Here is a 24,648-nt window from a genome sequence, read left to right as displayed (position 1 = left end):
CTATACCCAAAGAATACTCAACAACCCCTAAACAAAGTACCGAACTCTATTTTATACAATTCCTAACTTCCCGCCTCTCCTAACTGTTAAAACAGTTAGGACATTAACTCTTTCTTCTCCTCTCATAAACTCTCCACTCCGTAACAAATATAGTCTTCATCAAAATAGTATTCATAGTAGAAAATGGAAAAGAACTTCTCTCAGCCAGAGACTGATTGGATCTGGGTTAGACACCCTTTATCCAAATATTATAAAATGGAAGCTTTACCTTACCAAAGGGCATATCTATTAAATTTGGAGTTAAGTATACTATTACCTTATTGACTGTATTTAGATCTTCTGTATTGATAGAAACAGAGTGAAATGATTTGTTGCTTAGAATGAAAAGTTCAAAGACAGTGAACTTCTGTTACAGAATATTTGTTTGTAAGGGCAGGGAAACACTGCATAACTGACATCTGTCAGTTGTAACCAACAAACAGCCAATAACCAACAGCTGTTAGATGTAACTACCTAGCAGAAAAAGAAAATCGCGATATACATAATCAGAGAAAAGTATAACTCTAACATGGTGTATGCTGTGATTATGGGAGACATTTAAAGAATCTACTTGCTGACGATTCATTGCTTGTAGTATCATGCTTGTTTTGTCATCGCTATGATATTGCTTATTGTTGATTTTTCATCACCTTCAATATATATTTGTTTATGTTAGATAAGTCAAACCATTCACATGGTTTTGCCAAACAATTGACATAATTGAGTCATGATGACATACATGGTATCATAGTTTATAGACTTTGTGGCCAACTGGTCAGGACTTCTATCTTTGAACTCCTATTCCTCTGACTGTTGAATTTCAGAATAGAATAGGTGGGCTTGTGAGAACTGAATCTTCTAGAATAGGTAATTACCAAGATGAGCTATAGACTATGATTTTATGTCAGATTTTATCTTAAAATCAATTGGTGTCAAATAAAGTTGTTCAAAAGATATGTAAGCCACACTCCAAGAATTGGGGCAGGCAATATGGGACTTCCCAACATGTTTGAGCTTCTGCAAACACGTGGTTTGGAGTTTGATTCTCTGCACCCTCATTCTTCTATATAGAAGCTAAGTTTGAGTATTTTAGCACAAGGTCTAGATTGGTTCGTACATCCTACAGGCTTTGAGCTTAAAGTGTTTTGGATGGGGCGTATTGGAGAGAGATGAAATTGTAATAAATAGTGAAGATAGTTTTAGGATACATAAATATCACATTGATTGTTTATATATTTTTTCTTTAAGAAAAGGAAAGTAGGAAATATGTATCTATGATACGATATGATAATTTGTTTATCTATCCTAAAAACACCTTTAATGTTTTACTACATAAATTATTCATGTGTCTACACACGACACCTTAAGTTTTGGGGATTGTTGACTTTTGACCGTTTCCATCTTATGCAGTTTTTTTCCCTTCCAATTATTGTTATGTTTTCAAAAGTTGAAAGTATTTGACTTGTCTGTTTCTTTCAGGATGAATCTGTTTTGATATGGTTCTCTGGGAAAGAAGAGAAGCGCCTTAAACTGACTAATGTTTCTAGGATTATATCTGGACAACGCACAGTAAGTATTTCACATTGATAATGAAATCATTGATACTGTTTTGCTGCTACAGATTTAGCCAACAATGTCATTTCTTATTTTTATAAATAGTTGTTATAAGATAGTTGCGTAATTCATATAATTAATGAAGCTTGCATTTTATGTATGTAGTATTGTTATCTCACAATTTGTTCATGGCCAATATATAGATGAGATGTCATTCACTATCCATATTCTACTTAGAAACATGCGAGCGAGGTTTCTTGTTATTCTTAATCTTTTCCTTTACATACCTGTTTATGGAAGTTTTTGGATCTTGTTTCCCTTTAGGAGAAGGCGTCAGATTTATTATGATTTACTGTTGGTTAATTTATTGTGGTAGTGAACTTTCTCTCTCCCATGCTATCGTTTACGTAGTTTCTTTCAGCAACTATTATTCTGTTTCTTTCCAGGAATTGATATATATGCCGATGTACTTTTCTGCTGTCTTTTTTAGTAACTTGTCATTTATGTAGAATGCACTACACAGTCATGTTGTATTGGTGAGCATGATGATGAGTTTCTTCAATAATCACAAATATATTCAGAGTTTATTCTTGAGTATGAGCATCTGCACTGAATTCATCAGAAGTGATAAGGTTCTCTTGTCTATGTCTGTTGTGACTAACTAAACATAACCCTATTTTTTCAGCCAATCTTTCAAAGATATCCACGGCCTGAGAAGGAATACCAGTCGTTTTCTCTCATTTACAATGATAGATCGTTAGACTTGGTATACATTTCTATATTCATCTCCCCTTCCCCCTCTTCTTCAAATATGATCAACAGATGCAGCTTGGTAATTTGATTAACTTGGTATTAATTAATTTAATCAATTATCTACCTACTGTCAACCCCAAATTTGTTAAACGGGTGGTGGGCAGTGGCAGAATGTGTGGTAGATTCATGATTAACCTTGGATAAATTATTTGTTTAGTTAAATTTATGTTGGTTAATCAAATATCGTATGGTCACAAAATAAATAAGAACTTTTCCCAAGCTATATTGTGGGTCATTTTAGGGGTTGTCCTTTGTCTGCTGCTTTGATTGCATAAATATAATTTATATTCTCAAATTTAGAAGGAATAGAATTCTTTCTTATTATTTCAAGAGGTTATTAACCCCTATATAAATACATAAGTCTGCAGCGTATTTTAGGAAATATGGACTATGATTACGGGATCAATCAACTATAAATGAATCTAATAAAGGCAGCACAAAACTGTTACATAAATACAGCACATTAGATATAAACCTTCCTAAAATACACCATGCCAATCTTTATCACACCAATCACGGTTTCTGACACTCCCCCTCAACCTGGTGAATAGGTGTTTTCCATTCCCAGCTTGGATATGATTCCTTCAAAGTTAATGCAGTTCAGCCCCTTGGTGAGTATGTCTGCAAGGTGTACCACTTCTATTGGTTCTGGGTGGATACATATGGTGTGCAAATCATACCATTGTCTAGCTTTTCCTTGATAAAGTGTCTATCAATCTCAATATGTTTAGTTCTACCGTGCTGTACCGAGTTGTGGGCTATGCTAATTGCAGATTTATTGTCACAATATAACCTCATTGGTTCATCCCACTTTATCCTCAAGTCTTCTAATATAATCTTTAGCCATAGAAGTTCACATATTTCGTGTGCCATTGCTCGAAATTCTGCTTCAGCACTTGATCTAGCCACTACACTCTGTTTTTTACTGTTCCAAGTAACTAAGTTTCCACCAAGGAAAGTGCAGTATCCCGTGGTTGATCTCCTATCTACCACTGACCCCGCATAGTCCGCATCTGTGTATGCCTCAAGACTTACACTCTTGTTCCGTTTGAACAAAATTCCTCTTCCGGGAGTCCCTTTCAAGTGCTGGACAATTCTAAGGGCAGCTTGTAAATGTGCTTCCTTTGGTTGGTGCATAAACTGGCTAACGAGACTCACAGCAAACGCAATGTCTGGTCTAGTGTGAGATAAGTAAATAAGCCTGCCCACAAGTCTTTGATACATTTCCTTGTCCACAACAACATCCTCCTCCATACTTCCCAATTTTATATTTGGATCAACTGGGGTGCTTGCTAGTCTGGAGCCTGTCTTCCCTGTTTCTTTAAGCAAGTCAGTAATGTACTTTTGTTGAGATATGAAGATTCCTTTCTTGGAATGAGCCACTTCAATTCCTAAGAAATATTTAAGCCTCCCTAGTGTCTTGATCTCAAATTCGGTGGCAAGGCATTCGCTTAACACTTGTTCCTTTTTATCGTCTCCACTTACTATAATGTCATCTACTTATACTAATAGAATTGTTACTCCCCCTGAAACTGAATGTTTGATGAATAAAGTGTGATCCCCTTGGCTTTGTTTGTAGCCCAGACCTGTCATAACTTTGGTAAATCTTCAAAACCATGCTCTTGGGGATTGTTTTAGCCCATATAGAGCCTTTCTTAACTTGCAAACAGTTCCAGCAGCAGCCTGTCTATTGTAACCAGGGGGCAACTCCATGTATATTTCTTCTTCAAGGTCTCCATGTAGAAAAGCATTCTTCACATCAAACTGCTGTAGATCCCAATCATTATTTGCTGCTAGTGACAATATTACTCTGACCGTGTTCATCTTAGCAACCGGGGAAAATGTCTCCAAGTAATCAACTCCATAGGTTTGAGTGAAGCCTTTGGCCACCAACCTTGCCTTGTAACATTCGACGGTCCCATCAGCCCTATACTTTATTGCATATACCCACTTACACCCTACTGGTTTTTTTCCAGGAGGTAGGGTGACAAGGGTGACAAGTTCCCAGGTCCCATTTTTGTTTAACGCCTCCATTTCCACATCCATGGCATGTTTCCATTTCCTGTTAGACAATGCTTCAAATACAGAGGAAGGTGTGTGTGTGGAGTTGAGGTTAGTGAGAAAGGTTTTATGGGTAGGTGAGAATTTTTCAAAGGATAAGAAATTTGATAGTGGGTAACGTGACTGTTGGGTGAAAGATCTAGTTCCTTTTCTAAGGGCAATGGGTGGTCAAGGGTTTGGTCCACCTGTGCTTCTATATTATCAGAAACAAACTCATTAGAATCATTGGAATTTATAGGATTTGAAGGTGTTACCTCAGGTGTTACCTCATGTAGTGCTAGTGGGTTGGATTCTTGGACATTGCCAGATTCTAGAATGGCCTTTTCTCTCCTTGAATATACCAGATTTTTCCCAAATTTTTCGCCGCCATCAGGTGCAGGTCTCACTGGTTCAGGTGCAGGTTCAGTTCCTTCCTCAATTTCAAGAACAACAATGCCATTTGTCCCACCAATTTCAGGTCCAAACATCATGTTTGGGAACATAAGAGTCTCATCTTCCTCTCTTACATTCTCCACCTGAAGATGAGGCTGCTTGAAGTAGCTTTCTTGTTCGTTGAAGGTGACATCTCTTGACACATAGAATTTCTTGGAAAGGGGTTGAAAACATTTGTATCCCTTTTGTGTGGTCGAGTACCCTAAGAATACACATTTGACAGCCCTAGGATCCAGTTTTCCCCTTTCATTACTATGAACATGTACAAAAGATACACACCCAAATATTCTAGGTTGGAGTTTATTTGTAGGGTCAAGGTAAGGATAGAATGATGATAAAACTTCCATGGGACTTCTTGAGTTTAGAATTTTAGTAGGTAACCTATTGATTAGATAGGTGGCAGTAAGAAGGGCTTCCCCCCAAAATCTCTTAGGAACATGATTTTGAAAAAGTAGAGCTCTAGTTTGATCTAAAAGGTGACCATTTTTCCTTTCTCCAATCTCATTCTGTTGAGGTGTGTTTACACATGAGGACTCATGAATTATCCCTTCCTTTTGGCAAAAAGAGTTTAGTACATGATTAAAGTAGTCCTTGGCATTGTCTGACCTAATTCTTTTTATACTGACCCCAAATTGATTTTTAGTCAGAGACAAACTAGACAAACACAGAGCTAACTTCAGATTTTTGTTTCAATAAAAAAACCCAAGTCACCCGTTACAATCATCAATGAATGTTAAAAACCATTTAGCACCGGAAATATTAGGAACATAAGTAGGACCCCATACATTAGTATGAACAAGAGAAAATGGGAAAGGACTCATCTTATTGCTAATGGGAAAAGGTACACGTTTATGTTTTGCCAACTCACATACCTCACAATGAAGACTCTTCACACTTAAATTTTTAAACAAGGAAGGAAAAAGCACTTTTACATCTTGAAATGACGGATGTCCTAGTCGGCAATGATAAAAGTGAGCTTTCTCTTTGTTGGTCATGGTGGATTTAGAGATGAGACTCTTGGTAGGAAGATTAGGATCCTCCATGTAGTATAGGCCATTCCATTCTCTAGCATGTCCAATCGTCCTCCCTGAGTTCTTGTCCTGCAATATACAAGTGTTGCTATAAAAAACAACATTACATGCAAGGTCTTTGGTGAGTTTTTGTATAGAAATCAGGTTAGTGGATAGTTTAGGGACATGAAGGATATTTTCTAAGGTCATGGATGGGCTTATTTGGACATCTCCTTGTCCGGCTAGGGTTATGAGGGTTCCATCTACTGTGGAAATTTTCTTGTTACTAGGACATGGGGAATATGTGGAGAAGTATTTGGGTAGTGTGAATGGTGTATCTGAAACATTAAGTCCAAACAAGAATGGAAACTTACCAGAATATGTCAAGGAGCACATACCTGTAGGCTTCTCCAATTTACTAAGGATGGATCTTACCCGTTCTATCTCTTCATGATTCAACTGAACAGATCCTTCACCTTGTCCAGTAGCAATGTATGCTTGCCCTCCTTTTTTTTGTGGGCCTCCCTTTAATCCCCATTCTCGGTCTGGGATTTTCGGTCCCCATTCTCTGCTTGAGTTTTTTCCATCTTCTCCTTTCGGCCCCCATTCTCTGCTTGAGGTCTTCCCATCTTTCAACCCCCATTCTCGGCTTGGGGGCTTTCCATGTAATTTCCAGCACTTTTCCCTTGTGTGGCGCGGCTTGTTACAATGGGTACACCAAATCTCCTCATGTCTTTTGTCCCAGTTTTTCCTCTGGTTGGCAACCATGATTGTTCCTCCTTCAGCTATCATTGCAGAGCTTTCAGTGGTTGAGGTTTCCAGAATCAGCCCTCTCCTGCTTTCTTCACTCCGGATAATGGCTACCACTTCATTAAGTCCTGGGACTTTCTCCTTTCCCAAGATTTGAATTCGGACCTGGTCATATTCAGGATTTAAACCCACCAAAAAATCATAGACCCTATCTTGTTCAATATACTCTTTTAGAATTGCTGAGTCTTCTGAACCCTTTGCTTTTATAACCCGATAGTGATCCAATTCCATCCATAAGGATTTAAGTTGATTGGCATATTCTGTAACGGACTTATTTCCCTGTTTGGCAGCCACGGTTTTCACCTTTACATCATAAATTGAGTAGCATCCTTGGCTTTAGAGTAAGTTTGTTCAATTGCCTCCCAGATCTCCCTTGCTGATTTTAGAAACATGCAGGTATCACTGATTTCTGGAACCATTGAGTTCCACAACCATGCCATGATCATGGAGTCTTCTTCATCCCATGATTTGAATTTGGGATCACTCCCACTCGGTGCATCACCAATCAAGTGACTGATCTTTCCTTTTCCTTTCAAGATGGTCCTAATGATTTGAGACCATTTTAGGTAGTTTTTTCCAGATAACCGATACGCAGAATGGATATTCTGCAGTTCTCCAGTGGTCTGGAATCTATCCCAGTTTCCAGGGATCTGTTTTCAGTTTCCGGGTTCCCAGCTTCGGCCATAACTTGATGCAGTTATGATAAGCAACGAAGGCTTGACGGTGGCACAACAATGAAGACTGCCACAGACGATAAGCAATGAACGCTTGACGGTGGCACAGCAATAAAGGCTGCGATTTGGATAAATAACATGGTCAGAAACTCCCAAGGATCGGGAGCTCTGATACCATCTCAAATTTAGAAGGAATAGAATTCTTTCTTATTATTTCAAGAGGTTATTAACCCCTATATAAACACATAAGTCTGCAGCATATTTTAGGAAATATGGACTGCTAATTCTAAGGAATAAATCCCTATGATTACGGGATCAATCAACTATAAATGAACCTAATAAAGGCAGCACAAAACTGTTACAAAAATACAGCACATCAGATATAAACCTTCCTAAAATACACCATGCCAATTTTTATCACACCAATCACGGTTTCTGACATATATTATGAGTATTACTAAGGTATTTTGTTTCTAGAACTGTGTAATTTTGTGATCAATTCTTTTCTTCTAGATTTGTAAGGATAAAGATGAAGCTGAGGTTTGGTTCAGTGGATTGAAAGCTTTAATTTCACGCAGTCATCACCGGAAGTGGAAACCTGAGCCAAGAAGTGATGGTATTCCATCTGAAACTAATAGTCCTCGAACATACACTAGAAGAAGTTCTCCATTGAATTCTCCATTTGGTAGTAGTGAAAGCTTGCCAAAGGTATTACTATATTATATTTCCTTTATTTTTTCCCTGTTTGGTTGCATTTCAGTTACAATGTTTCTTAGGATTGTTTCATTTTCCACATTCAGGACAGTGGGGATCATCTTCGGCTTCATAGCCCATATGAAAGCCCCCCAAAGAATGGTTTGGATAAAGCATTTTCTGATGTGATTTATTATCCTATTCCTCCAATGGGTTTCTTCCCTCCAGATTCTGTGAGTGGTTCACTCCACTCCGTGTCATCCGGAGGATCAGATAGCATGCATGGTCAAATGAAGACAATGCCTGTGGATGCTTTTAGAGTTAGTCTATCAAGTGCAGTTAGCTCATCTAGCCAAGGTTCTGGTCATGATGATGGTGATGCCTTGGGGGATGTTTTCATTTGGGGGGAAGGCACAGGTGATGCTGTACTAGGTGGTGGGTCTCACCAAGTTGGGAGTGATTTTGGTGTGAAAATGGATTCTCTGTTGCCGAAAGCCTTGGAATCTGCAGTAGTTCTTGATGTACAGAATATTGCCTGTGGTGGGAAACATGCGGCCTTAGTTACCAAACAAGGTGAAATTTTTTCCTGGGGAGAAGAATCAGGAGGAAGGCTTGGGCATGGAGTTGATTCGGATGTTCCTCATCCAAAGCTTATTGAATCTCTAAGTAATACAAATATTGAACTTGTAGCTTGTGGAGAGTATCATACATGTGCTGTGACACTTTCTGGTGATCTTTATACATGGGGTGATGGTACTTCCAATTATGGTCTTCTAGGGCACGGAAATCAGGTGAGCCACTGGGTCCCAAAAAGGGTAAATGGCCATTTGGAGGGAATACATGTTTCATCTATTTCTTGTGGTCCATGGCACACTGCTGTTGTAACCTCTGCTGGGCAATTATTTACTTTTGGTGATGGGACATTTGGTGTTCTGGGTCATGGAGACAGAAAAAGTGTTTCCTTGCCTAGAGAAATAGAGTCCTTGAAGGGTCTTCGTACTGTTCAGGCTGCTTGTGGTGTTTGGCATACTGCCGCTGTTGTGGAGGTCATGGTTGGAAATTCAAGTTCCAGCAACTGCTCTTCAGGGAAGCTGTTTACTTGGGGTGATGGAGACAAAGGTCGACTTGGGCATGGTGACAAGGAATCAAAACTTGTTCCAACCTGTGTTGTAGCTCTTGTTGAACCTAATTTTTGTCAAGTGTCATGTGGTCATAGTATGACTGTTGCACTTTCTCGATCAGGCCATGTCTATACAATGGGCAGTTGTGTCTATGGCCAGTTAGGAAATACTCAAGCAGATGGGAAGCTACCAACCCGTGTAGAAGGAAAGCTGTCAAAGAGTTTTGTGGAAGACATAGCTTGTGGTGCATATCATGTAGCGGTTCTAACTTCAAGGACTGAGGTTTTCACGTGGGGGAAAGGTGCTAATGGTCGTTTAGGCCATGGGGATACTAATGACAGAAGCACCCCAACATTGGTAGAAGCTCTGAAAGACAAGCAAGTAAAAAGTATTGCTTGTGGTACAAATTTCACGGCAGTCATATGCCTGCATAAGTGGGTATGTGGTGTTGACCAGTCTATGTGTTCAGGCTGCCGCCTGCCATTCAATTTCAAAAGGAAACGCCACAATTGTTATAACTGTGGACTTGTTTTTTGTCATTCATGCAGTAGTAAGAAATCTGTCAAGGCTTCAATGGCACCAAACCCCAACAAACCTTATCGTGTCTGTGATAATTGTTTTAATAAAATAAGAAAAACAACCGAAACTGATTCTTCATCTCAGTCCTCTATGAGCAGAAGAGGAAGTGTTAATCAGGGTTCACTTGAGTTTATTGGTAAGGATGACAAATTGGATTCCAGATCTCATAATCAACTTGCTAGGTTTTCTTCAATAGAATCCTTGAAACAAGTGGACAGCAGATCTTCGAAGAAAAACAAAAAGTTGGAATTTAACAGTAGCCGTGTCTCACCTGCTCCAAATAGTGGTTCACAGTGGGGAGCAATGAATATTTCAAAATCTTTTAATCCTGTTTTTGGATCATCGAAGAAGTTTTTTTCAGCTTCTGTTCCTGGATCTAGGATTGTTTCCCGGGCAACATCCCCAATATCTAGACGGCCTAGTCCACCACGTTCAACTACTCCAACCCCAACAGTAGGGGGACTTTCATCCCCAAAGATAGTTGTGGATGATGCTAAGAGAATCAATGATAACCTCAGTCAGGAGGTTATTAAATTAAGATCGCAGGTATTTTGACTTGTGCTTTCCTTGATAGATGGTATTCCCTTGCTTAAATATCATTTTAGTAGAATCTTAATCTAAATATCTCACATGTCATTTAGTCTCTCTGTTGTATTCAAACTAGGTCTTTCTTTTTAAAGATATTATTTTAATGTGGATTGGGTCTGAATAAATGACCCTAGCTATCACGGGAGAAAGAAAAATAAGCAAGAAAGGAGTTTATACCTATTGCTATAAGGCTTTGATTGTTTATAACTAAATTCATGTTTAATTGGAAGTAGCCACATTATTTGCTGTATTATATTATCTGCTAATGGTTGAGTTGTATATTAATTCACCAGCCAGAAAATATAAAATTTCAATCTATATGCAGAGAAGTAATATTGTCATGTTTTTAATTTTTAGTTATCATTACATCAGAGCATGTGCATGCAACTGTTTCAGAGAGGGTGATGATAGCTGAGCTATCTCATCAACTGTACAAGATGTAGTTGGCTATAAGTTCATTAAGTTGGGTTCATGAGCCGATTCTGAGTTGAAAATTGAAATTTTGACTTTCTCTATTCAATGAGCTGAGCTTGAACTTTTATTTGGCTCTGATACAAGTCCATCAGTATTAGGACAAGGAGACTGACCTTGGATGTAGAAGAAATGAAATAGGAAGAAGAAAATTAAATAGACTAGGCCAGGACAGGACACACAGGGCCTGTCTGGAGGAAACTTCTCTGTAGATACTTTTACAACACAAAAATAAGAAGGGAAAATGTTACGGTATAAGGTAGGGGGTAATAATAAGGTTTGAAAAGTATATGAGAAGGAGAAAGAAGGTAGGAGGGAAGTGAGGCCGAATGGTATTGACCGTAAAGGCCGAATGGTGGAAGGCGTGGAGAGGTCTAGCCGAACGGTGGAAGGTGGTGAAGAGCTGGAGTCGAACGGTAGGAGGCATGGGGAAGCAAGCCGAACGGAGGAAGGCAAGGATCGACCAAGCCGAACAATGGAAGGCAGGGAGCGAGCAGGCTGAACGATGGAAGGAAGATATCGAGTAGGCCGAACGGTGGAAGGCAGGGAGTGAGCAGGCCGAACGGTGGACAAAGGAGAGCGACCAGGCCGAACGGTGGGAAGTAGCGAAGGACCTGAGTCGAACGGTTGAAGAGCTACCATCCTAACTGTCACAACTGTTAGGATGGGCGGGAACTAATTACAGTAAAGGGAGCTATATTTGAGGAGAATATTCAGTATAAGATAACTAGAGTAAATAAATATATATTCCAAGGAAATATACAATATAAGATATTTATAATTAATGATATATGCTAGGGAAATATACGGGGAAATATTTACATTAAATATAGGGATATTTATATTAAATATAGATATATTCTAGGGATATATTTAGTATGAGATGAGCGGGAAACAATTAGTATAAATAAAGCTAGAGTCTAGGGTTAAGGGTATGCTTTTGATTATTGAGTCTTGTTGACAGGCGGCTATGCGTCCTGTGAGGGAGGTTATGCTCCCAATTATTGTTTACTTTTGTTTATTCAGATATTTTCATCAATAAAAGAAATTCTTTAGTTCAATTCCATTCTTTCATTATTATTTTGCTTACTTTGAGTATGTGAGAGGTTGTTCTGGTTAAGTTTCGTACTCAGGTACGTAACAATTGGTCCGACTTGCCGAATCGATAGAGCAGAGGGAGAGGCCTGCCGGATCCTAATAGAGAGGAGTGAAAGACATCATGGAGGGAAGAATGAATGCAATTGAAGGGAAATTGGAGAGCATGGGGCAGAGACTGGAGAACATGGAGCTGTCCATTAGGAGGTTGAAGGCGGAGTTGGGTGGAATACACCATGAAGTGCAACCCAGTTGGAAGAAAAGGTTAGAGTTACCCATATTTGACGGGGTTGATCCGTTGAATTGGATCAGTAGAGCTGATAATTTTTTTGAACTACAAGGGGTGTCAGAGGAAGAGAAGGTGTGCCTAGCCTACATCAGTATGGAGGAAAAGGCCGGATACTGGTTCAGATTTTGGAAGGGGAAAGCCAAGGATTGTTCTTGGGAAGGTTTAAAGGAAGCGATGGTGATTCGATTCGTAGAAAGAAACACGGGGTCAATCTTCGAAAGACTGGCGGCCAGTAAACAGTCGGGGAACGTGGAAGAAGACGTCCAAGCTCCAAACGGGAAGGGACTGTTGGAACCGAACGGTAGCAGACTGCTGGATCCCAACGTGAGAGAACAGGTGGAACCTAAGGAGAAAGGACTTACCGAATCGAACGGGAGAGAACGACCGGAACCGAACGTGGGAAAACTGTTGGAACCGAACCAGCTAGTACTGGGAGAAAGAATGACGACTTTGGAAGGAAGGGCAATGGAAGAATCAATGCACTGGAGAGAACAATGGATTCTGTGAGGAGGTGGGCCAACGAAAAGAACAGGGGTTTTGCAGTTTTTGATACACCGGCAGAAGGGAGAGAGCGACGTGAAGTACTGAAAGACATCGAAGACCAATTCCTCAGGGCTTATGATTCTGGAAAAGTGGTGACCAAAATGCTGGACAGAGAATGGAAGACATTGGAGGAGGTTTTACCACCACCCAAACCTCCAGACCTCAATGTGAGGGCAACAGCCAGTGAGTACTCTTCATATGATAACACGATGATGAAGAGAAGCCAGAAGATCAAGTTTCACAATTCCAACCTTGAGGACAAGGTTGTTTTGCAGCAGGGTGTAATGTTACGGTATAAGGTAGGGGATAATAATAAGGTTTGGAAAGTATATAAGAAGGAGAAAGAAGGTAGGAGGGAAGTGAGGCTGAACGGTAGCCGAACGGTGGAAGGTGGTGAAGAGCTGGAGCCAAACAGTAGGAGGCAGGGGGAAGTAAGCCGAACGGAGGAAGGCGAGGAGCGACGAGGCCGAATTGTGGAAGGTGAGGAGCAACCAGGCCGAACGGTGGAAGGCAGATATCGAGCAGGCCGAATGGTGGAAGGCAGATATCGAGCAAGCCGAACGGTGGAAGGCAGGGAGTGAGTAGGCCGAACGGTTGAAGAGCTACCATCCTAACTGTCACAGCTGTTAGGATGGGCGGGAACTAATTACAGGAAAGGGAGCTATATTTGAGGAGAATATTCCGTATAAGATAATTAGAGTAAATAAATATATATTCCAGGGAAATATACAATATAAGATATTTATAATGAATGATATATGCTAGGGAAATATACAGGGGAATATTTACATTAAATATAGGGATATTTATATTAAATATAGATATATTCTAGGGAGATATTTAGTATGAGATGAGCGAGAAACAATTAGTATAAATAAAGCTAGAGTCTAGGGTTAAGGGTTTGCTTTTGATTATTGAGTCTTGTTGACAGGCGGCTATGTGTCCTGTGAGGGAGGTTATGCTCCCAAGTAATTGAAGGAGGTTATGCTCTTAATTATTGTTTACTTTTGTTTATTCAGATATTTCCATCAATGAAAGAAATTCTTTAATTCAATTCCATTCTTTCATTATTATTTTGCTTACTTTTAGTGTGTGAGAGGTTGTTCTGGTTAAGTTTCGTACTCAGGTATGTAACAGAAAATGAGTTAACAATTAGCTTATGGAGAAGCTAAAATTAGCTTATAGATGAATTAAAAATCAGATTTTGGAGAAACTACTACGAAATAGCGTCTACTATTTAGTTTATGCGTAAACTAATTCTAACTTATGGGGAAGTTAGATTCATTTTACTTATTTTTCTCTTCTAACATTGTTTTAGGAAATTTGGAAGAGGTTTCTCAAAAACAGGCCCATAATCTGGACTGTTATGTTTTTGTTTTGGTTGGGATGAACTGATAGTGGAGAGGTAGTTATATAGGAGGAGTAAGACTAGAAGGCTATTTTTCCCTCTGTTGTTCCATTCAGATCGGCAATAGCTCTGGGTAGGGAGTCAGTTAACCATCTCATTTATACCCCAGAAGATGTTTAACTCACTTTCATTTGTTGAAGAGTTTACCTCTATTCATTTATTTTCCAAACCACAATATGATGAAATCTCCTGTTCATTTATTTGCAGTGAGCCTGATGAATTTTTTTGTCTCCCTTCAGGTGGAAAACCTGACTCGAAAAGCCCAGCTTCAAGAAGTGGAGTTGGAAAGAACAACTAAACAGTTGAAAGAAGCAATAGCAATTGCAAGTGAAGAAACTGCCAAATGCAAAGCAGCAAAGGAAGTGATCAAGTCACTTACTGCCCAGGTAGAAACTCTACCCCACGAGCCACTTTTAAAAATTATATTCTTACTACAACATCTACAAGCTCTCACATACTCAGCAAAATATGGAGGACCCAAAAATATTCATTTTCATATTGGGTTTGCACAAAGATAGAGGATTGGTAACATTTTTATTTTTGCTTTTTCATTTAAAACAAGCTAACTATATCTAGAGAAACGTTATCAAGTACATTCTATCCCTAGTGATGCTTTCTTTCATTATTTTATTAGACCTGGTCTAACTGAGCAGGATGAGGCTTGTAAATGAAAAAATAAGCCATTGCCGCCGTAAATGTTATTTGTTGTCTTGTCTGTAATAGAGCTTTATTCGAGGCAAGTAGTTATGAGCCTTGGTCTATAAATTATAACTAGCTTTTGTTTATCATAAACAATATTGAGAAAATTTACATTCAAATTTAAATCTTGCTTGGAGGCCAAGTAGTGTACATATTAAATGGAGGACCAGCCTCTGGAAAACATCCCTAAATGACTACAAGAATGAGGAAAATCTCACAGAACAGAAGCAATGCATTGATTTTAATAACTTTACCAAAGCTTAATATATCCTAATAAAACTTAGGGAAGCATGAATAAGTTACAGTTGGGCTCAATTCAACTAAAAGCTAAACTGTTGGATTTTAAATTTTAAATTTAACTTATGCCTTGTGGATATATACTGGATGTATCAGAACTTGTCTTACATGTCTGTTTCTTTCACTGAATAGTTGAAGGACATGGCCGAGAGGTTGCCTGTAGGAGTGTCTAGGACTGTCAGATCACCACCCTCTCTTGCTTCCTTTGGCCCAATTCCTGGTTTCAATGACCTTAACAATGCTTCCTTTGATCGATTGAATATTCAAGCAACAAGCCCAGAATCAGACTCAACTGGATCCAATAACCAGTTACTTTCAAATGGATCAAGCACCATCATCAACAGGAGTGCAGGTCACATAAAACATAGTCAGTCAGATGCTACTAGCACAGGTCACAACAAACATGGTCAATTAGATGCAGGTAGTAGAAATGGAAGCAAAACAAAGGATAATGAGACTGAATGGGTTGAGCAAGATGAACCTGGTGTATATATTACTCTCACCTCCCTACCAGGAGGTGTAATAGATCTTAAAAGAGTTCGCTTCAGGTATAGAATACTCTATTTACTATATTTGCATATTTTTTGGTCAACATACAAAACACTTCACCTCCAAATTTGGTAATGTTAAGTAGGGGAATGCTAGGAATGCACTTTCTAATGCCTCTTTTCCATAACATTTTCTATTTTTAGTTGGAATTCATGTGGGACTCACCATTGTAGAAATAGAACTACTAGTGGAACCTACATGAATGTCAACCAATTATGATGGAAAGAGTGCGTAACGTATTGGCATCTCATGCTATACGGTGTAAGCTTTGACAGGCAGTTTCCTACCTAAATGCTTTATCCCATTTTTGGTTTGTGACGAGAAAAAAAGGCTTTGCTAGCTATTCAGATAACTCTGTTGCATTTCAAATTTTAGTCATATCATATATAACTTGGGTTTAACCTTGCAATGGTAAATGCAGTCGGAAACGGTTTAGTGAGAAACAAGCAGAACAATGGTGGGCCGAGAATCGTGGAAGAGTGTATGAGCAGTACAATGTGCGCACGATTGACAAATCGACAATAGGTGTTGGGAGTGAGGACCTGCCTCATTCATGATAAAGCAAGAATACGCCATTAATTACATACATCTGGCTGCGATCCAATATAAAGCATCATTAGGAGAAGTAGGGATTTGATTGTGGTTTTGAAATTCCACGTCTTTAACTTTTTTCTTTTCTAATTTGATTACACTTTCCATTTTTTTCCCGTATATGTAGCTTATCAGGGGGTTGAGGGAGAAATGTAAATTCGTAGTAGCTTGTTGGCTCTTGTTTATAGTAGCTGCGATGTAAATTTCATAAATTTTTCTTACACCGGTTATACCTTCAGCCGTGGGATATAGATCGCTTTAACTAGTTGATTTATATAGCCTCTGCCAAATGCTCTCTTTTTCCCACTCCAGTATTTCCAAGCATTACGTTAAGACTCTCATTTGACTACCAATATTGTTTGCTATGTAACCATTATTTCCTTATCATAACATCCAAAATTGGTGAGCTACTTGAGGAAATCTCTTATTGGAGCAACTCTTCGAGTGTTTTCATATTAAAAAAATGTGAATTTTGGGTTTTTTTGGTGATTTTATTTTAAGCAACCGTAAACAAATTATTATTTTATATTTTTGTTTAAACTTATTATGATATATGTAACATCTTTTTTGGGATGTCACTTGTAATTTATAAAAACAATAATTTTCTGAAATCATTTTTAAAAGTGAGTTTAAAATAATATTAAACCAAAGGATAAAATAATTTTATTTCTAATTAAGTTCAAAATACTAATAATTTAAATTTGTATTGTTCCAAATAATTATCAATGCTTCTCATTTTGTTCTAGAATGATCTGAAATAACATTTATTTATATATAACAAAATGAGTTATATGATTATGACACAAACATAAAAGAAAAAGTTAAGACTGAGCTAACCAAAACAAAGAATAAAATATATAATAACTCAAACACACTATTCAAACCAATAGTTCCTTGAATTAAACCATATTCATGCAAAAAGTCAAGAAAAATCATTACCAAAAAATGCCAAACATTATGTCTTTTCTTCCCTGTAACTTATTGTCACCTTGACTAACCACCAAAGCCTCAAAGTCATATTGCCTGCTTCCATAAGTCTTATCTGTAACATTATGCTTAAGCTCAAAACCTTACGGACAGACTTACTTTTCCTACTTCTATAAGTCTTACAAGTATACTCTTATTGAAATGAAAATGTTTGTCGCACTAAACACCAACAAACTTAGTTCGCCATAAATGCAGCATAGGGGCAACAAGGTCTAATCCATGGACTCAGTTCTTGTTAAGTTTTGGAGTGTATTTTACTAACTAAACAAGGTGGGAAAATATGAAAAATGAAATTGAAAAGGAAAGTAACTAACTATTAATGCAAAAATGCATGATTCTAACTAACACAATTAAAAGGACATAAACTAATGACATTATTATTTATACCAATCAATAACAGACCATGAACTTACAAATGTTATGTCTAAATGGTGCAAAGAAAATAAGAAACTAAACAAAATCTTATGAATGCTATGAAACATGTAATCCATTGGCTAAATAAGATCACCTTGATACCAATCAATAACAGACCATGAACCTTTTTACTTGTCTAAATAAGGTCACCCTGATATTAATTCATTAGTATCCCCTCTAAGCCTTAAACCTTTTTTTCTTATTTTAAGCAACTACAAAACCTTGGCAAGAAAAAGACCATGTTATCTTTTATCTTATGATGAAAGAAGGAACTAATGCATTATGTTAGAAATGAGTGATGAATAAAGTGTGTGAGTGAGTACCTCACCCCAAAAATAGTAAAAATGGCAAAAGGAAGAAAAAAGTTTCATGGAAAAAAAGAGGGTGAAAGGAAAAAAAAGAGAACAAAAAAAGTATAACTGAGAAACAAAATGTAGAAAAAGAAGGATAATTGTTTTCAAGTAAAGAAAGAAAATAATATATTTGTTTTCCAAAATCTTTGCTCCTTAATTCTTTCTTTCCAAATTTTTTAAGCTTTTATAACCTAAATTTTTCCTACCTTTGCCTTGGCCACATTACCACCTTTGAAAAGTCCTCATGATCTTTGAATGCATATTTGCCAAAAGTATGTGAATATTAGAATCTTGCTAAGTTATGGTAATGTTTACATACATGAGTATTTTGAATGCAAACACAAGCCTAAACACTTAAGAGAGCATCGGTGAGTGAATATACATTTGAACTTGAGTGATCTCTTTCATACTTGATTTCCTGATAAATTCAAAAGATTAACTCATGTATTTAAAATAGAGTTTTCCCATTCGCATGATTCATGACAACTTGATTTAGAAATTTGATTAGTTTTCAGTGAAGTTCTTTTCCTTTGGTTTAATGTTGATATGAATATTGATCCGAAATAAAGTTATGAAATTACTAAAGTTTGCTTAAGAGTGCAAAAGGACAAGTGTGGGGAGCCATTAAACAACTCTGATTGAAACTTGAACAACTCAAATTCAACTTACAACACCATAGTTAATGCATACAACACTTCAAAAACTTAGAGAACCAATACAACTTTAACCCAATTAACAACACTATTCCAATTACCTATAACGCAATTTTAAGCCTACACAACACTAAATCAAACTTAAACAACATTAAATAAACTTCTAACATCATGGATCAAAGTCTAACAACTCGGCTTCCTCTTAAAACCAGAAAATAGCCCAATATAACTTAAACCACCACGATCAAAACACTGCACTATACCTATCACCATGCATCAACCCCAAATTCAACACTTGATATATAAAATAATATACCAACCAATATCAATGTATTGAACAACCAAAACATGGTCTCTGCTAAACCAGAAGTATATAATTTTCTTTCCACACAATATTCTTCAACATATAGTATTGTTACCTTTTGTTTGCAAGTCCGTAATGATCCTGTCTATTTCGGAGTTAAGAACCGGAATGTATGTATCTTTCTTTGGTTCACGGAAAATAAATAGAATTTATGGGACATGCTCACAATTTTCAGGTTCAAGGAAAATGCCTGTTTCTTTTGGTACAATGACAGCCAAGGAGATTGATCAATTAAATGCTACAACCAATGGAAACTCCTCATCCACAATCTCATCCAAGTGGCATAACAAATGTCTTTGCGTCCATTAAAATTCCCCTTAATTTGAAGTTAAAAATGCTTAGTAGAGAGAGCAGTGTGAGTATTAATTCTCAAAGCATCACCTGAGAGGAGGAGCTCTATAAAAAGCTGGTATGGATGTGGGGAGAAACATTTGTCTTATTCCTTCAGCCTTGATGATTGGAAATATTATGCCAAACGCACACTGAAAGATATTAATTGGTTAAGAGTTAAAGAACCGATATATCACTCTCAACATACACTACTAAGATAATGATTATGGACAGTGCAGAGAAAACCCAAATCTGTAAATATGGAATAAAATAACGTTGAAACAACAATTATGCACTTTTTTGTGGACTGTGTTGTTGAATGATCAAATAGTGCACAACTGTTTTCTAATTCAAACTTGTCCAATTTAAGGAAAACATGTTATGGTGAAACTTGTCAATAAACAACAATATCACTGTAAGGCGCCAAAAGCCAAATTTCATGACTATAAATTAAATGGAAGGGAGATGGGTGGAAGGAGGAACTCACCAAAACAATTCGAGCTCCAACCCACATGCGTTCAAATGAAGGGAATGGTAAGAGCAGACGGCCAACCCCATAGAATGCAACAGCAAAAAAGTGAAGAACTAAACTCAACGGGTAAGGGTTTAGGCCAGAGAGTAGTGCGATGGGTCCACCAGAAAATATTTTTCCAAGGCTCAAGTAGTCAAAACATGCTTGGCGCAGTTCTTTTCTGGCATCATCTGGTGAAACTGAAAAGACCTTGTACAGAGCACCTGCCAAAGTATTTATGGTGGATGCCATAGGCTACAAACAGCATGCCAAGTCATGAGGTGAAGTCTCTTTCAACATTAAAAATTCTAAATTTACGTAAAAATATTTATGGTGCATTTAAGGTTAGAACTGCAGTACAAACCATTCATGCGCATTTAGTCTTCACCTTCCAGATTAAGCCCGTAAAATAGTTCATTCATGATGTGGTATCAAAGCCTCTATGACTAAGTAGTCTAAAGTTAAAACCCTTGTCACCCTATTGCTCTAAAAATGTTGAATTTCAGTTAAGGTAGGCGTGACCTGCAAATCTCGGAAGGTTCTAGTGTGAAAGGGGGTCTTCAAAATATGCAAGTATCAGGTTGAGCTTCTGGATAATGGGTTTGTGATGTTTGGTTACCACAAACATGTTCCACACAAGATATATTATTAAACAGAGATCATTAGACACATAAGGAACATTCTATATACCTCAAATTAAACCAAGATATATAACCAGTTTGCCTTTAATAATATATAAGCCAACATCTAAAAGTTACACACCTTGCGCAAGATGTAAAAGGATTCGAGATATCTGCATAGTGAGGATGCATCATTCAAGTCACCAACTGGCTTGATAAGATCCCGCAGCAAAACTATATCAGACAGTGCCACTGTCATTCCTCCACCAGTCAAAGGATGACGCATGTTGAAAGCATCACCAATTAACAGAGCTCCCGGAGTATGATATGGTTCAGCTGGCATGCTACTATTAGGCATGATTCTAATATTTCCTCTATCGATTGCAGATAGGAAAGCATCCTTAAGCTCAGGCGGAATCTGTAAATTACACCAGATACAAAGGAAGAAGAAAGTAGGAATCAACGTTTTGCTTCTTAGAAACAAGTAAAATCGGCTACTTGTATATTACAAATAATGATTGATAAATCCTAGCTGAACTACACACATGTCAAGCACATGCAGGATCATAATAGATACCTGGGAAGCAACTGTAGCCTTCAGGTAATTGGCCATTCCACTCCGAACAAGAGGGACTTTTGGACCTGGTATATCAACTAAGCAGCGCACCTCAGTGCTGCTGATACGATAAAATAAGATAGGGGAAGGATCAGCTAGAATAACATGCCCATAATTTTCGAATGGGAGTTGACAATTCTCCAGAACTAAACCCACGAAAGAGGAGGGTACTTCAACCTGGCAAGTGGCTAAGAACATATTAGGGGACTCAAGCAAACTGGTGCAAACTGATAAATCAAATCGTCCAGATTTCATAACATCTCCAAACTGTGCCTGAATTGATCATAAGCACAATATTTGGTGTCATTAAAAGGAAAGCATTGTCACTCAACTATTTAGAAGACATTTCAACCTTGGGGTGGCAAAGAGACCGACGCAGATTTGAGAAACAGCCATCACAAATAACTGTGAGGGGAGCATATGCTTTAAGTTGTTGACCATCTTTAGTTCTGTACTGGACCCCTACAACATTTTTGTTATCCTGTTCAAGAAGAGATGTCACAGTGCCCTGCTCCATTCGTACACTGAACAGTAAACAAAGCAGACGATATTATCAGGCAAAAAAGAACACTGCAAACAATAGTTTCCATGAAAAATTAGTAATTTTTAGGCTTATTTTCTGGCCCTGTAAATAATTTTTAAAATTAAATTAACAATCACAATATATTAAGGACTACAATTGCAGAGCAGCGGCTTTTTCTCTCATCATCTGTACAAAACGTCCATTATGGAAGCTCCTGCCAGCCACTTCAGCATGAAACTTCTCCAAAGGATAAGGAAGCTTAGTTTTTTTCCCATCCATGAAAAGAACATAGCCTAGCACCCTTTGTGCATCAATTTGGTCCACACAGTCTGACAAAGGATATATACAGCACATGTAAATATGAGAATGCTATCTCAACAAGCTTAATTCCACCACAATTAAGCATAAGCTAATTTCAGTGCATAATACATAAAAAATTAAGAAACATAATATTGATTAACAGAAATGATTTTATATTCTTTTCCCTGCTTAAGTAACATCATGAGATTGCACAGGGTTTTTGAGTCGAACTATAAGACTACAATTAGTAAATGTTATGCAGTAAATGCCAACATGTTCTAAAACCAGGAGTACAGAGGATGAATATACGGAGGGTGCGTAGAGGAAAACAATACAAGTTTAGGATTAAATTAGGAACGAATAAATCCAGGAGAAAATTGAAGTAGCACTTATTGGGGAGATGACAAAAAGATGCTTAAGATGGCTGTGGAGAATCTGAAGTAGAAAACGACTAACAACGAGAGAAACCATAAAGTAAAGCCTTAACATAAATGGTTTTACCATTTAGTTTCAGACAAAGTCTAATGAGATTGATCCATGCAGACGAATTACCTAATTTCATAACGGGCTTGTTGATTTGTTTTGCTATTATCGGGGGATGGGGAAAGCATAACCACTTGAAGGGATAACACTCTATTTATGACATAGGTTACCACATTTACAAGCACAAAGAGGCGGTGAAAAGATTAATTAATATAATAAAAAAAAGCAAAAGTAGACCGGTTTAACAGGTTGTAAAAGAATATGAATAAAATGAATATTTAGCACATAGCAAAAAGCGAAAGGCGCATAACAGTCTTCCAACATGGTAATAGTTATAAGTTTCATTTCAATGTAATATGAGTGGCAATCGGGTATTTGCGCATGTATAAAATATATGTTTAGAAAACGGACCATATCCAACCTCAGTCCTGGAATAATCTTGTCTACTAGCCAATTTGATACATACCTTCTAACCCTAACTCAATTAGCTTTAGATATCCTCCTGGTTGGAGAAGTTCACCAACGATTCTGTCTGGCTCTCTCAAGTCTCTCTCAATAACATGGACACGCCGTCCATCCTTCAAAAAATTTAATACATATACTTTTACTGAAGATCTTGGTAGTAAGCAATAAAAGCATTCCTTTCCCTTATGGTATTAATATAATTTCCCAGAGTCAAAGGAAGGGAGAGAGATCTTGATTGAACAGTTTTGAAAATCGAAATACATAAAATGGTGAAAAATTTAGCACAAAGTACAGTGAGAAACGAATTTATTTTGGAGCCTAAAACATGAAAATCACCACCGATGTAGATATATAGCACTATCTTCTGTAAGGTTAACAACCGAATTCCAATGAGATCCTTTATCCCGGATTATTGTGGTCCGACCTTCTACATAGAAGGCGCTAGAGAACATGATATAGGAAGAGTAGAAGACCAAGAAAAAGAAGACTCATAAAATCTAGTTAACACTTGAAAAATTGGAATACTAGTTATTTTCAGAACTCCAAGCATGGTAACCTCTACCATTAAATCCAAAAAAGAAACTTTTTCCATTATTGTCTCGTCACACCATCATGCACACTTCCAACCTATCTATATGTGTAACACATTAATGATAAAGCTCTTACTTAGAAATTTTAAACAAGTCAATAAACTTTCAAAGTTCGTGATTAAATTTCTAAATTTGTAATCCTTTTAATTAGAATTTTACTTGTATTCCACAAATAAATGCACTTCACTGCAAAATTCCACTATTTAGCAAATCACTCGGCAATATCGTTTATTCATTAAGATAAAAAAAATTTAGATAATAATGATAAAAAGTAAAAACTGAAATAAATTTAATTTAATTAGTCTAATCTTTGTCTATCAACTTCTCCAAAAACAATTTTTAACCTATGCATAAAGCTAAATTTATGATCATGAAAGAACTTTACTGCAAAATCATTAACATACGTAAATAATACGCTTTCGGACACATTATTGTATCCGTTACAATTTACTGAAAAAAAAAATATATATATATATATACGAATCGTTATTTCAGTTTTTTCTTTCTATATTTTAATTTCAAGTAAATTATAACAAATAAAAGAGTGTTAAAAAACATGTTTCAAACCGGTTAAACTTCTATGCATATTATGATTCCAAAAAGCATGACGTCCAATTATAATAATTTATAAACTCATGTTTTCAATTATAAACTTTCAAACATAAATAATACAACTATTTGGAAATCTCTACTGGAAGATTCTTTAATTCAAGATCTCCGAATGAATAATTTAACCAAAAACACACAAGTGACATGGCGCGAGATGGAAATAGGAAGCGGCACCTTGGCGAGGGTGTAGGCGAGAGCGGAACCGGCGACGCCAGCACCAACGACGATGACATCGGCGGCGCCGAGGAAACCGAGAGGTGGATCTGGCGCGGCATTGCTGCGGACAGCGGCTGTTGTGCGGAGAAGCGGCGGTGCGATCGAAAGATAGTTAGGGAAGAGGAGAGGAATGTGATGATGAAGTTTGTTGTAACTGAATTTGAAGAAGGCAGATTGAGACATGGTTGTGTGAGTGAGAGAGTGTGAACAAACTGAAAACATTTTGGAAGAAGTAAAAGAAGATGATATGTTAAGCGTTGTATTAGGAAAGAAGGAACAGGTTTATTTGATTGGCATT

General features: G+C 37.4%; 2 protein-coding genes across 8 annotated transcripts in view; one reads left to right on the top strand and one right to left on the bottom strand.

Moving 5' to 3' along the window:
* Positions 1-16,622, top strand: part of LOC108342748 (PH, RCC1 and FYVE domains-containing protein 1) — a 26,582-nt gene extending 9,960 nt beyond the window's left edge. The window contains exons 3-9 of one of the 3 annotated variants that reach the window (XM_017580535.2): positions 1,519-1,608; positions 2,279-2,359; positions 7,907-8,101; positions 8,194-10,332; positions 14,420-14,566; positions 15,309-15,724; positions 16,147-16,622. In XM_017580535.2, the coding sequence (XP_017436024.1) occupies positions 1,519-1,608; positions 2,279-2,359; positions 7,907-8,101; positions 8,194-10,332; positions 14,420-14,566; positions 15,309-15,724; positions 16,147-16,282 (3,204 nt within the window). In that variant the 3' untranslated portion in view covers positions 16,283-16,622. Of the gene's footprint in view, positions 1-1,518; positions 1,609-2,278; positions 2,360-7,906; positions 8,102-8,193; positions 10,333-14,419; positions 14,567-15,308; positions 15,725-16,146 lie in introns of those variants that run through there. The other 2 variants (XM_052879734.1, XM_052879735.1) reach the window with 2 other exon arrangements.
* LOC108342749 (squalene monooxygenase SE1) lies at positions 14,993-24,648 on the bottom strand. 5 transcript variants are annotated; one of them, XR_008250196.1, is made up of 10 exons: positions 24,309-24,648; positions 22,937-23,048; positions 21,842-22,016; positions 21,517-21,688; positions 21,126-21,437; positions 20,691-20,966; positions 19,905-20,183; positions 19,469-19,569; positions 17,256-17,358; positions 14,993-15,488 (listed from the first exon to the last, which is right to left on the bottom strand). XR_008250196.1 is itself a non-coding variant. In XM_017580536.2 (9 exons), the coding sequence occupies exons 1-9, from the start codon at positions 24,570-24,572 to the stop codon at positions 15,440-15,442; spliced, it is 1,740 nt and encodes a 579-aa protein (XP_017436025.2). In that variant the 5' UTR covers positions 24,573-24,648; the 3' UTR covers positions 14,993-15,439. The 5 variants fall into 5 exon arrangements, 4 of the variants coding, with proteins under 4 accessions (XP_017436025.2, XP_052735697.1, XP_017436026.1 ...); XM_017580536.2 differs by lacking the exon at positions 17,256-17,358; XM_052879737.1 differs by lacking the exons at positions 17,256-17,358; positions 22,937-23,048; positions 24,309-24,648 and adding an exon at positions 22,540-22,647 and having other exon boundaries at positions 21,126-21,341.

This window comes from Vigna angularis, chromosome 6 (genome assembly GCF_016808095.1).
Source record: "Vigna angularis cultivar LongXiaoDou No.4 chromosome 6, ASM1680809v1, whole genome shotgun sequence".
Lineage (NCBI taxonomy): Eukaryota > Viridiplantae > Streptophyta > Magnoliopsida > Fabales > Fabaceae > Vigna > Vigna angularis.
This window is presented reverse-complemented; position numbering and strand designations above follow the sequence as displayed.

Coding starts and splice junctions, on each gene's coding strand:
- LOC108342749 (XM_017580536.2), bottom strand. CDS start 24,572: ATGTTTTCAGTTTGTTCACACTCTCTCACTCACACAACCATGTCTCAA. Junction 22,017..22,936: donor AATTGAGTTAGGGTTAGAAG/GTATGTATCAAA, acceptor ATCCTTTGTCAG/ACTGTGTGGACCAAATTGAT. Junction 20,184..20,690: donor CCTTTTACATCTTGCGCAAG/GTGTGTAACTTT, acceptor TGCTGTTTGTAG/CCTATGGCATCCACCATAAA.